Source organism: Podarcis muralis, chromosome 3 (genome assembly GCF_964188315.1).
Source record: "Podarcis muralis chromosome 3, rPodMur119.hap1.1, whole genome shotgun sequence".
NCBI classification, from domain to species: Eukaryota; Metazoa; Chordata; class Lepidosauria; order Squamata; family Lacertidae; genus Podarcis; species Podarcis muralis.
The window spans coordinates 120897733-120909597 of NC_135657.1; the positions used below are offsets into that span (position 1 = coordinate 120897733).

Consider the following 11865-nt stretch of genomic DNA (forward strand, 5'->3'; position numbering starts at 1 on the left):
ATGTCATCCTGATGTAGCCACTAACAACCTTGGCGTAAACAGCAGTCCACACTTATTTCCCAGGGTTGTTCCCCCCTCCCTCGCTTATATTTTATGTGAAAACCTAGTGGTCCTGACAACAGATGCAAGGATTGCTAAAGTACACGTCAAAAGCAGGAGAATCTAGTAGCCCCGAGATGAAATAGTGAAATAGATGAAATTGTCCAACCCTAGTTAAATGGTCAACATATTTTTTAAAAACTTTTATGGACTGTTATCCTTTCTGTGGGATAAATCAGCCTCATATAACCAACATGCTTAACACTAATTAATGCATGAAGGGGTTAAGACCATAAAGTAAGCTGTCCTGCCAGCCTTAGCTAAGTCACTGCCCCTCACCTTGGGAGGAAAGGTTATCAAGCCATTCCACCATGTGATTCCACCAGTAAGGAGGTTTAAGCAGGGTGCTCCAAGTTTAGACAGTGTGGCTTAAGCAAGCCATCTTGTGTTTCTATACAAATAATCTAGAAACATTCACCACTTTGGAACCTAAGTTTTACTGCCTGCATTTTCAGACTGCTGTATGGAAAAGCACATAAATTTGACCTTTGAAGAGTTTGACCTTTGAAGAGTTGAAAACCTTTAAAAAAAAAAAACCCAGAACATTTTTATTTGATTTTACAATTATGAAATTATAACAATCCACATTGTTGTTTAGTCGTTTAGTCGTGTCCGACTCTTCATGACCCCATGGACCAGAGCACACCAGGCACTCCTGTCTTCCACTGCCTCCCGCAGTTTGGTCAAACTCATGTTGGTAGCTTCAAGAACACTGTCCCACCATCTCGGGACTTCCGGGTTGGTGCCTCCGGCAATGGCGGAGTTCCTCTGATCGGGAGGAACTTGCCCCGTGGGAATTTGGGTCTGTACCGCCACGGCGAAGGTGGAGACCCGTAAAAATCACAGGCGGGAGAAGCCTGTGAACGTGGGATTCGGCGGGCACCTTTTGCGCCTCCCCTACTCGCGGGGAAACCCGGTTTCGGGGACCCGGAGCGACGTGGGGTGAGCGGCGCGGTGCTTCGAATCGTCTGCTACTTCCACGGAGCGAAGCCGCATAGCTGTTGCCGGAGAGCACTGACTTTTTCCTGTGGACAATTTGACTCTAAAGTAACTATCCGTGAGTAGAGCTGAAGTGGGAGAATTGGATTTTTAAACGTTTAATTTGGCATCGAAACGGGGAGGTTCAATACAGGAAGTCTGCCTCCCCTTTTTATATATAAATTGAAGCAATAAGGCTGCAAGCTGAAGTCTTGGAAAGCCTTTTGTAAAATACTAAATTTCCATCAGTAAAGAACTAACCCCCCCCCCCTTTCGGAGACAGGAGAAGAGGGGGGAAGTGGTGGACTGAATAATGCCTGCAGGAGAGAGTTAAGAGAGTTAAAATACTGCCGCTCTGACCCTGGAAACGGGCTGCTAGCAGGATTGATGTCTTTTGGAATGTTCATTGACAGCGTTTAGAACGTTCATTGACAGGTAGCTAAACAAGAGAATACATTGTTTCTAATGTCTCCAGTTGTTTTTTAAAAAAAAGGAGTAAGTGTAACTGAAAATTGAAACTAACTTTGGATTATTGGAACTGTGTTTAAAAGAGGATTTTACTGACTAATACAAATAGAAATGGTTTTCCCCTAGTGGAAGCTTTTGAAATTGGTTGCTTTACAGGAGCTGGGCTAGGGGAATTTCCAGCTGCAAGATAAAAAATTGTGAGACTCTGGAATTGACCTTGAATCTCTCAAGTGTTATGGCAAATGGAAAGGAAAAAAACAGACTGAATGTTGACAGAAGAGGCCTTAGTGGCTGCATTAGTGAAAATAAACGATTCGCTGGAACAACTTCACAAGAAAACAGACGTGATGAATGTGAAAGTGGATGCTGCAAATATTAAAATTGACTTAATTGTAGAAAGTTTAAACAATCTGGGACAAAAGGTGAATACTACTGCAGAAACCACCCAGAAATTGATACAGGAATCTACTCTGATACGGCAAACTGCAGATGAAGTCAGGGAGAAAACCCTTGCTGCTGAATGTAAAGCAATGCAACTGGAGAGAGAGAGAGCCCCATTCATACAAAGACAATTTGATGAACATAAGCTGACATTCGTTATGATTGAACTTAAAGAAAAACAGACGAATTTGAGGACCAGAGCCCTACTTGAATTGGAAAAGGAAAGCTTGATAGAGTTTCAGGAGGAGAAAGGACTAACATCGGTTGAGAAAGAGAGGTATTTGGGGGTTAGTATGACCGCCAAAAGGGACGCGGGTGGCGCTGTGGGTAAAAGCCTCAGCGCCTAGGGCTTGCCGATCGAAAGGTCGGCGGTTCGAATCCCCGCGGCGGGGTGTGCTCCCATTGTTCGGTCCCAGCGCCTGCCAACCTAGCAGTTCGAAAGCACCCCCGGGTGCAAGTAGATAAATAGGGACCGCTTACTAGCGGGAAGGTAAACGGCATTCCGTGTGTGGCTCTGGCTCGCCAGAGCAGCGATGTCACACTGGCCACGTGACCCGGAAGTGTCTCCGGACAGCGCTGGCCCCTGGCCTCTTGAGTGAGATGGGCACACAACCCTAAAGTCTGTCAAGACTGGCCCGTACGGGCAGGGGTACCTTTACCTTTACCTTTTATGACCGCCAAAAATGTGAATCTATTCAAGGATAACTGTGAAGGATGTTGGATCGAAGAGAAGGGGGATTTGGAAATATGGACAAATCTGAAGTTGTTATTGTTGGGCCGAGTTGCTGTGGTGGGGATGAGGGCTGCTGGGTTGCTGGGGATGTTGCTTTTGTTTCAAACATTGCAAGCTTTGGATGGGACAGATTGTTTCAGGAGGTGGCAGAGGGATGTTTTTAAATTTGTCTGGCAGGGCAGGAAGCCTCGAGTAAAATTTAAGATATTGACGGATGCCAAAGAAGGAGGTGGATTTGCCCTGCCAGACCCCTAAACTTTGTTGTGAACCATCTGCTTTTTGCTGGCTGAGAGAATGGCTGCTCTTGAAAGCACTGAAGTGTTGGATAATAGCAGACGAAGTTGATGGACTATATGGAATTGGCGGAAATGACTGGCAAGATCCGAGACCAGGGAGAAGAGTCGGTGGAAGAAGACTGGAAAAAGTTTAAAGACTATTTATAGAAATATTGTAAAATTAAGGAATGTTAGAAGAATGTTGGAATGAAGTTATATGGCTTTAGTAGAAATGTTATAAGGAATTAAGTACAAACAGATTAATAGAAATTTAAAGGGAAAAATAAGGTAAGAATGTGTTAAGATAATTATAGGATAGGAAACAGAGGAAGATGGAAAGGAATTGCTGAAACAAATAATAGAAGTGGAATACAAAAAGGGAGGTGTGAGGAGGTCGCTGGAAATAAGTGAATGAAGGATGGGATATTGAAAATGTTTGAGGTGTTTTTAAACTGTTTTTGTTTGTTTTTGCTTTGTTTTGTTAGTTTGGTGTGTTGGTGTTGGGTAGTGTTTTTATATTGTATTTGTATTGCTTTTTTCTTTTTTTTGTTTGTAGTGTTGTGTTGAAAATGTTGGAAAAGTAATAAATATCATTTTTTTTAAAAAAAAGAACACTGTCCCACCATCTCGTCCTCTGTCGTCCCCTTCTCCTTGTGCCCTCCATCTTTCCCAACATCAGAGTCTTTTCCAGGGAGTCTTCTCTTCTCATGATGTCTTCTGCTTCTTTTAGGTCCTTTCCACTTTTGTCTTTTATTATGGTAATCTTTGTACGAAATGTTCCTTTCATATCTCCAATTTTCTTGAACAGATCTTGAACAGACAAAGGCAACAATCCACATACATATCTATATATTGAGATTACTCTCAATCTCACGACCCACTCCCCATGGGGTCCTATTTTCAACACTTACAACTGCATATTCTTCCATACTCTAAATTTTATATTAATCCATATTATCCATAGTATTTGTTACATTACAAGTGGAATTGTTGTTGTTTAGTTGTTTAGTCGTGTCCGACTGTTCATGACCCCACGGACCAGAGCACGCCAGGCACTCCTGTCTTCCACTGCCTCCCGCAGTTTGGTCAAACTCATGCTGGTAGCTTCGAGAACACTGTCCAACCATCTCGTCCTCTGTCGTCCCCTTCTCCTTGTGCCCTCCATCCTTCCCAACATCAAGGTCTTTTCTCATGAGGTGGCCAAAGTATTGGAGCCTCAGCTTCATGATCTGTCCTTCCAGTGAGCACTCAGGGCTGATTTCCTTAAGAATGGATAGGTTTGATCTTCTTGCAATCCATGGGACTGCGATCAGCCTTCTTTATGGTCCAGCGCTCACTTCCATACATCACTACTGGGAAAACCATGGCTTTTACTATACGGACCTTTGTTGGCAAGGTGATGTCTCTACTTTTTAAGATGCTGTCTAGATTTGTCATTGCTTTTCTCCCAAGAAGCAGGCATCTTTTAATTTCATGACTGCTGTCACCATCTGCAGTGATCATGGAACCCAAGAAAGTAAAAACTCTCACTGCCTCCATTTCTTCCCCTTCTATTTGCCAGGAGGTGATGGGCCCAGTGGCCATGATCTTCGTTTTTTTGATGTTGAGCTTCAGGCCATATTTTGCGCTCTCCTCTTTCACCCTCATTAAAAGGTTCTTTAATTCCTCCTCGCTTTCTGCCATCAAGGTTGTGTCATCTGCATATCTGAGGTTGTTGATATTTCTTCCGGCAATCTTAATTCCGGCTAGGGATTCATCCAGCCCAGCCTTTCGCATGATGAATTCTGCATATAAGTTAACTAAGCAGGGGGACAATATACAGCCTTGTCGTACTCCTTTCCCAATTTTGAACCAATCAGTTGTTCCATATCCAGTTCTAACTGTAGCTTCTTGTCCCACATAGAGATTTCTCAGGAGACAGATGAGGTGATCAGGCACTCCCATTTCTTTAAGAACTTGCCATAGTTTGCTGTGGTCGACACAGTCAAAGGCTTTTGCATAGTCAATGAAGCAGAAGTAGATGTCTTTCTGGAACTCTCTAGCTTTCTCCATAATCCAGCGCATGTTTGCAATTTGGTCTCTGGTTCCTCTGCCTCTTCTAAATCCAGCTTGCCCTTCTGGGAGTTCTCGGTCCACATACTGCTTGAGCCTTCCTTGTAGAATAAGTGGAATTAAAATCCTGCTAATGTTTTCATCTGCTTACAGTGGTCTCCTAGATAACTTATAATTTTTCCCATTCTTTTTAAAAGTTTTTGTTCTCCTGGTTCCTTACTAAATGTGTGGTTTCTTTCTATGGTAAGGGAACTGGAGAGCTTCGGGATTAATTTAGAATAGTCTGTTTTAGAGGTCTAACAGCCTATATTCTCATGCTTTGCTGCATGTTTTGTGATTTTAAATCATCATCAAATACTTGCCCCAAACCTGCATCTAGACATCCAGGGAAGTTGTCTTTTATTTTATTAGATTAAGCAACAGTTTCAAATTTCAGAAATATAGTCATACTTTATTTGAAACTAATATTAAAAACAAATACTGTAATAAAATGACAACTTATAGTAGCAGCACACCATAAAAACATAACAGCCAACAGTCAACAATAGTTAAGCAGATCTTGTACACTAGGCATTTAGTGCAGAATTTGCTCAGTTATTATGGGATACTCACACAACATCCAATCATTGCAATCCTGGACTTTTTCCTGTCTTTCCTCTGGCAACAAAAAGTCCTCCCTTTTTTCAGAAGAGCAGCACTAACTGCACTAACTGGTGTGTTTTTTGAAGTCCATGGTTTGAAGAAGCGCAATAATGTATCAGGCAGGTGAATGATCACAGAGCACACTCACCATAATATTTCCAGTGGGCGCCATTTTATACTGTATTGTTCATTTTAATCTATCTTTTCATTACTGGTGCATTACTGGTTATAATTTTTAATATTAAAAAATTAGTTAAATACCACTTAAATGAAAGTGTTACAGTATTAAAGTATGATGATGTTATGCTATTATAAAAATGTTTGTTAAAAAGCCATTTCTCTCATCGTCATTTATTACCTTTGTAAGGTGGTGGTGACCAGAAAGTCCCCCCTTCTTTTCAGAATTAGCATTATAGTGTTACAGCTCTATACTTTCATTTAAATGGCATTTCCATATTTTAAAACATTCTTAAAATTATAACTAAACAAAGCATTTTGTGTTAATTAAAAGATTGATTAAAAACCCCAATGTCTGATAAAACAACAGCCACTGTGGCAAATGTGGGCTTAGAATCAAGGGCAGCTCAGGTCAACTGGGACCTTCCCTTTGACATAGACAGCAGCCGTGTCAAGCCTGCTGGTGCGTAGGACTGAACATAGCAGATTGTACACATTTTAAAAAGCACAATATGCTCATTAGTATGGAGAGTTGCTTGCAATTCCGCTTGCCGCTTGCAAGAGAAGAGCAACAATTGGGAAGCCTCAGGTGCTCCCCATCTGGAAGCATCCCTCAAAAGAGTTCAGGCCATCCTTTTTTCAGATAGGGAAGAGCAGTTGGAAAAGATGCCTTCCTTAAAATATTTAATAAATCTGCAGCATCACAAAACCTTACAACCCAATTCTCTTATCGTGCAATATTGACCCTTTACCTTATTTGCACAGGCTGTCTAAAATTCAATGCCTAAGCCTGTGTGACATGCATCTGCTGAAAACATTCCTGTAAAGATTTCTCCTTTAAAGCTCTGCAGCTTTAACAAGGGAGGAGCCAGTTCCCATAGAGAGAAAGTAACAACAGACTGGGGGATTTTGTCATCAGCAGACAGACTTTGCTTTCTTTATTGCAGGGGCAAAATCTCATGTTGTCTTTCTCTCCTAATGTCAGTGGGACTTAAGCCCAAACAAGGGGACATAGGATTGGAGCATGAGCACAGGCGGTAGGCATGTGATTCATTTTCAGCAAAGACTGCCTGTAAATATTTTCTTTCTTACTACAGTGGTACCTCAGGTTAAGTATTTAATTCGTTCCGGAGGTCCGCACTTAACCTGAAACTGTTCTTAACCTGAAGCACCACTTTAGCTAATGGGGCCTCCTGCTGCTGCCACGCCGCCAGAGCACAATTTCTGTTCTCATCCTGAAGCAAAGTTCTTAACCTGAAGCACTATTTCTGGGTTAGCGGAGTCTGTAACCTGAAGCATATGTAACCCGAGGTACCACAGTACCACTAATAACTGTGTCTCATTTGGATAAAAAAAGTACAAAATCATGCAGGATTTGGGTTTTCAGTTTTTTGTTTTTGTTTTGTCTTGCACAGAGCTTAATGTAACAGCATGACAGAGCTGCACGAAGCTGTAGCATTGGGCAATTGTGACTTGGTGGGTGAGATTCTCAAGACAGGGCTGTGTGACCCAAATTGCAAAGATATTTATTGGAGTGACAGAACACCACTGCACTGGGCTGCAGCAAAAGGTAAGTAATAAATCTCTTCTACTGCATTTACAAAGCGGGTACTAATCTCACAGAAGAAAACAGCAGAATTCAGAAACAAATAGAGCATTTCAGTCTCCTAAGATTCTCTGCTGCTGACCTGACCTGAAAAGCGACATTCTTCAAAGAAAGAAATTCCAGAGGGAGGCTGCAGCATGAAATGTCTGAATGACAGCTCATTGAGAGGTTAGTTTCTGTTCACATGGCCCTTATGTGAGTTGTTGGTTTCCTTTTCCACTAGGGGTAGGAAATAACATAACAGTGTTAAGATGACTCCACTATGACCAATTACTGCTTTTGTAAATGGTCACTGTATTGACTGAATTGCCCCAAATCTCATCTGTTGCCTGTCTTGGCCATTTAACAGCACTGCTTGCAATTCTTGTCTTTTCATGCGCATGTCTACACATCAACACAGCATTACACTTTGTTCATTTGATGAAATGGTTTTGAGCCATGAAAGCTTAGCTTACAATAAATTGGTTCGTTTTAAAGGCTGGTGGGGGGAATGTGTGGCCCTCCAGGTCTTTGACTCCAACTCCCATCAGCCCCAGCCAGCCTGGTTGAGGGCCAGGAATGGTGGATGAGAGCCAGCATGTGGGGAGCCACCATTTAACACTATAGACACACACACACACACACACAGAGAGAGAGAGAGAGAGAGAGAGAGAGAGAGAGAGAGAGAGAGAGAGACCCCTTAAGGTGCCACAGAGACTTGGGTATATTTGCAGCAACCGAGACTGGCCCACTCATGAGGCAAGGGTGGCAGGATCCATGGGGCAGCAGGTCCTGATAGAGATCCTTATTTTCTCCTCCACCCTTGTTCCTGTTGTACATCTTCCCTCACCCTTCTTACCTGGCAGGGAGGGGGACACTATTTTGTGATTTGCCTCAGGTAGCAGGTGGCTGCAACTGGAACTTGTCTATAATGAAGAAATTCCACTGTGATCCATTTCACCCACTTTGCTCCCATACTTGTATTTCTACAGGGCACTCAAAGATAATAAAACTGCTTGTGGATCATGGTGCTCGCCTGTGCTTGAGAACTGAAGCAGGATGGACTGCAGCTCATTTTGGGGCTGAATCAGGGAAACTAGGAGTGTTGAGAACCCTTCATTCTCTGCATGCGCCTATTGATGCTGCAGATCTTTATGGGGACACACCAAAGAGGATCGCAGAGATCTACGGACACAAAGATTGTGTCACGTTCTTAGAGGTGTGAGTATCAACAAATTGTTAACAGATAAATCAATTATTATTAGCTAGATTTATATCCCACTCCTCAGCTGGTAGAGCAGAGAAACTACATCATTCAAAATAGAATTAAAAAGTTGTTATTTTAAAAAATCAAGTTAAAAGAATGCAATTTAAAGCAGGGATTAGTATAAAAATCAGATTAAGAAGACGAGGCTCTAAAAATAACAGTGTTTGAGTGACAATAAAGAAGCAGCCAAATCCCCCCTGGAGGGATATTCCAAAGCTCCAGTACCACTACCTGTGCAGGTACCTCAGGACCCCGAAGGGAGTTCAGTGACGCTGCCCTGGCTGTGCAAGGCTGAAGGCGAGTGTCAAGGAGTCCTGGGGGGGGGGGGGGTGCCAGCCAGGAGGACGGACTGACCAGGCAACATATGGGGGGGTGCATTGCCATGAGGGCTGGTTGGCCCATAGTTAAGCCAGCTGTTGATCCACACAGCTGTCCTGGTGGGCTCCACTATGCCTCTCTGGCCTGCGGGGGGGGGGGGGGGAGGCAGCCAGGTACGCTTGCCCCAGGCCTTGGAGAGCTAACCTGGCCAGGACTCCTTTCAGCACCCCCCCCCCTCCAGGCCTGCCGGACCTCTGCTGTCATGCGAAGAGCAAGACTCGCACCCCGGCCTCACATAAGCTCTGCAATGGCCTGCCTCCCCTTCCTGGCATCCTAGATCTGAACCAAGGATTTTCAGTCCACCCCCACTCCAACCAGGGGCTTGTCCACACCAGAGCAAAAAGTAGATCCCAACCCATTGTTGTCCTGGACAAACAAAATGTAACATAGAAATAAGTGGTTTGGGTTACTGATTGAAAAGAACCAATCAGCACACTAAGAATATTATATTTTATTGAATAAATAAAAGGTAAAGGTACCCCTGACCAATAGGTCCAGTTGTGACCAACTCTGGGGTTGTGGCGCTCATCTCACTTTATTGGCCGAGGGAGCCAGCATACAGCTTCCGGGTCATGTGGCCAGCATGACTAAGCCGCTTCTGGCGAACCAGAGCAGCGCACGGAAATGCCATTTACCTTCCCACCGGAGCGGTCCCTATTTATCTACTTGCACTTTGACGTGCTTTCAAACTGCTAGGTTGGCAGGAGCTGGGACCGAGCAACAGGAGCTCACCCCGTCATTACGGGGATTTGAACCACTGACCTTCTGATCGGCAAGTCCTAGGCTCTGTGGTTTAACCCACAGCGCTACCCACGTCCACTATTAAATAAATATGCCATATCAATTCCAGATGGCTTGAGAGGTTTTGTTGAATTTGGTGAAGATGACCGTCCTTTCTCTTTCATCTAGGGCAGAGGTAGAGTGTAGGGAGTTCTGTCAGAGAGCAAAATTAAAGGGGACTCAGCTGGACCTGGAGGACGAAGATTGGGAGTGCAAAAAGGCAGAAACTTTGAAAAATAAAGCCTACACACAAAAGAAACCCACAAAAAAGCATGTGGGGAAAGACGACGATCCAACTCCTAGAGTAAGTAATGAGCAGAGCTCTATAGATGCAGCCCAGCTGCCTTAGCTAAGTGACACGGACAAGCGAAAGGGTTTTCTTGTGTGTGTGTGTTTCTTTGTGGCTGATTAGCTGCTCTCCCTGTGCAAAGGTCAGAGGGGGCAGGGCTTCTGTTGAGTCAGGTGATTAGCTGTGGGAGGAGCTTATCAGAGCTTGCAGAGCAGCGGCTGAAGGAGGAGAATTCCTGGAGAACAGGCGAAGTCCCAGCAGACTGGAGGAGGGCAAATGTTGTCCCTATTTTCAAAAAGGGGGAAAGAGAGGACCCAAATAATTTTCCCCAGTCAGTCTGACATCAATACCAGGGAAGATTCTGGAGCAGATCATTAAGCAAACAGTCTGTGAGCACCTAGAAAGGAATGCTGTGATCACCAATAGTCAGCATGGATTTCTGAAAAATAAGTCATGTCAGACTAATCTGGTCTCGTTTTTTGACAGAATTACAAGCCTGGTAGATGAAGGGAACACAGTGGATGTAGCCTACCTTGATTTCAGCAAGGCATTTGACAAGGTGCCCCATGATATTCTTGTAAAGAAGCTGGTAAAATGCGGTCTTGACTATGCTACCACTCAGTGGATTTGTAACTGGCTGACTGACCGAACCCAAAGGGTGCTCATCAATGGTTCCTCTTCATCCTGGAGAAGAGTGACTAGTGGGGTGCCACAGGGTTCTGTCTTGGGCCCAGTCTTATTCAACATCTCTATCAACGACTTGGATGATGGACTCAAGGGCATCCTAATCAAATTTGCAGATGACACCAAACTGGGAGGGGTGGCTAACACCGCAGAGGACAGGATCACACTTCAAAACGACCTTGACAGATTAGAGAACTGGGCCAAAACAAACAAGATGAACTTTAACAGGGAGAAATGTAAAGTATTGCACTTGGGCAAAAAAAATGAGAGGCACAAATACAAGATGGGGGACACCTGGCTTGAGAGCAGTACATGTGAAAAGGATCTAGGAGTCTTGGTTGACCACAAACTTGACATGAGCCAACAGTGTGACGCAGCAGCTAAAAAAGCCAATGCAATTCTGGGATGCATCAATAGGAGTATAGCTTCTAGATCAAGGGAAATAATAGTGCCACTGTATTCTGCTCTGGTCAGACCTCACCTGGAGTACTGTGTCCAGTTCTGGGCACCACAGTTCAAGAAGGACACTGACAAACTGGAACGTGTCCAGAGGAGGGCAACCAAAATGGTCAAAGGCCTGGAAACGATGCCTTATGAGGAACGGCTAAGGGAGCTGGGCATGTTTAGCCTGGAGAAGAGGAGGTTAACGGGTGATATGATATCCATGTTCAATTATATAAAAGGATGTCACATAGAGGAGGGAGAAAGGTTGTTTTCTGCTGCTCCAGAGAAGCGGACACGGAGCAATGGATCCAAACTACAAGAAAGAAGATTCCACCTAAACATTAGGAAGAACTTCCTGACAGTAAGAGCTGTTCGACAGTGGAATTTGCTGCCAAGGAGTGTGGTGGAGTCTCCTTCTTTGGAGGTCTTTATGGCTTGACAACCATATGTCAGGAGTGCTCTGATGGTGTTTCCTGCTTGGCAGGGGGTTGGACTCGATGGCCCTTGTGGTCTATTCCAACTCTATGATTCTATGACTTCTATGACCTTCCTTTTTGAGCAGCGCTTACAGCA

General features: G+C 44.0%; 1 protein-coding gene across 1 annotated transcript; it reads left to right on the plus strand.

Moving 5' to 3' along the window:
* The first annotated feature begins 6763 nt into the window (after positions 1 to 6763).
* On the plus strand, positions 6764 to 11555 carry ANKRD66 (ankyrin repeat domain 66). Its single transcript, XM_028721680.2, has 5 exons — positions 6764 to 6902; positions 7281 to 7435; positions 8443 to 8671; positions 10005 to 10179; positions 10651 to 11555. Exons 2-5 carry the CDS (start codon positions 7297 to 7299, stop codon positions 10669 to 10671), a joined length of 564 nt encoding a protein of 187 aa, XP_028577513.2. The 5' UTR covers positions 6764 to 6902; positions 7281 to 7296; the 3' UTR covers positions 10672 to 11555.
* The last annotated feature ends 310 nt before the right edge of the window (positions 11556 to 11865 follow it).

Bases quoted from the DNA above. Each gene is read 5' to 3' on its own strand.
- ANKRD66 (XM_028721680.2), top strand. From the start codon at position 7,297: ATGACAGAGCTGCACGAAGCTGTAGCATTGGGCAATTGTGACTTGGTG. The intron at 7,436-8,442 runs GTAAGTAATAAA...GTATTTCTACAG, and splicing joins GCACTGGGCTGCAGCAAAAG to GGCACTCAAAGATAATAAAA. The intron at 10,180-10,650 runs GTAAGTAATGAG...GTTTTTTGACAG, and splicing joins ACGACGATCCAACTCCTAGA to AATTACAAGCCTGGTAGATG.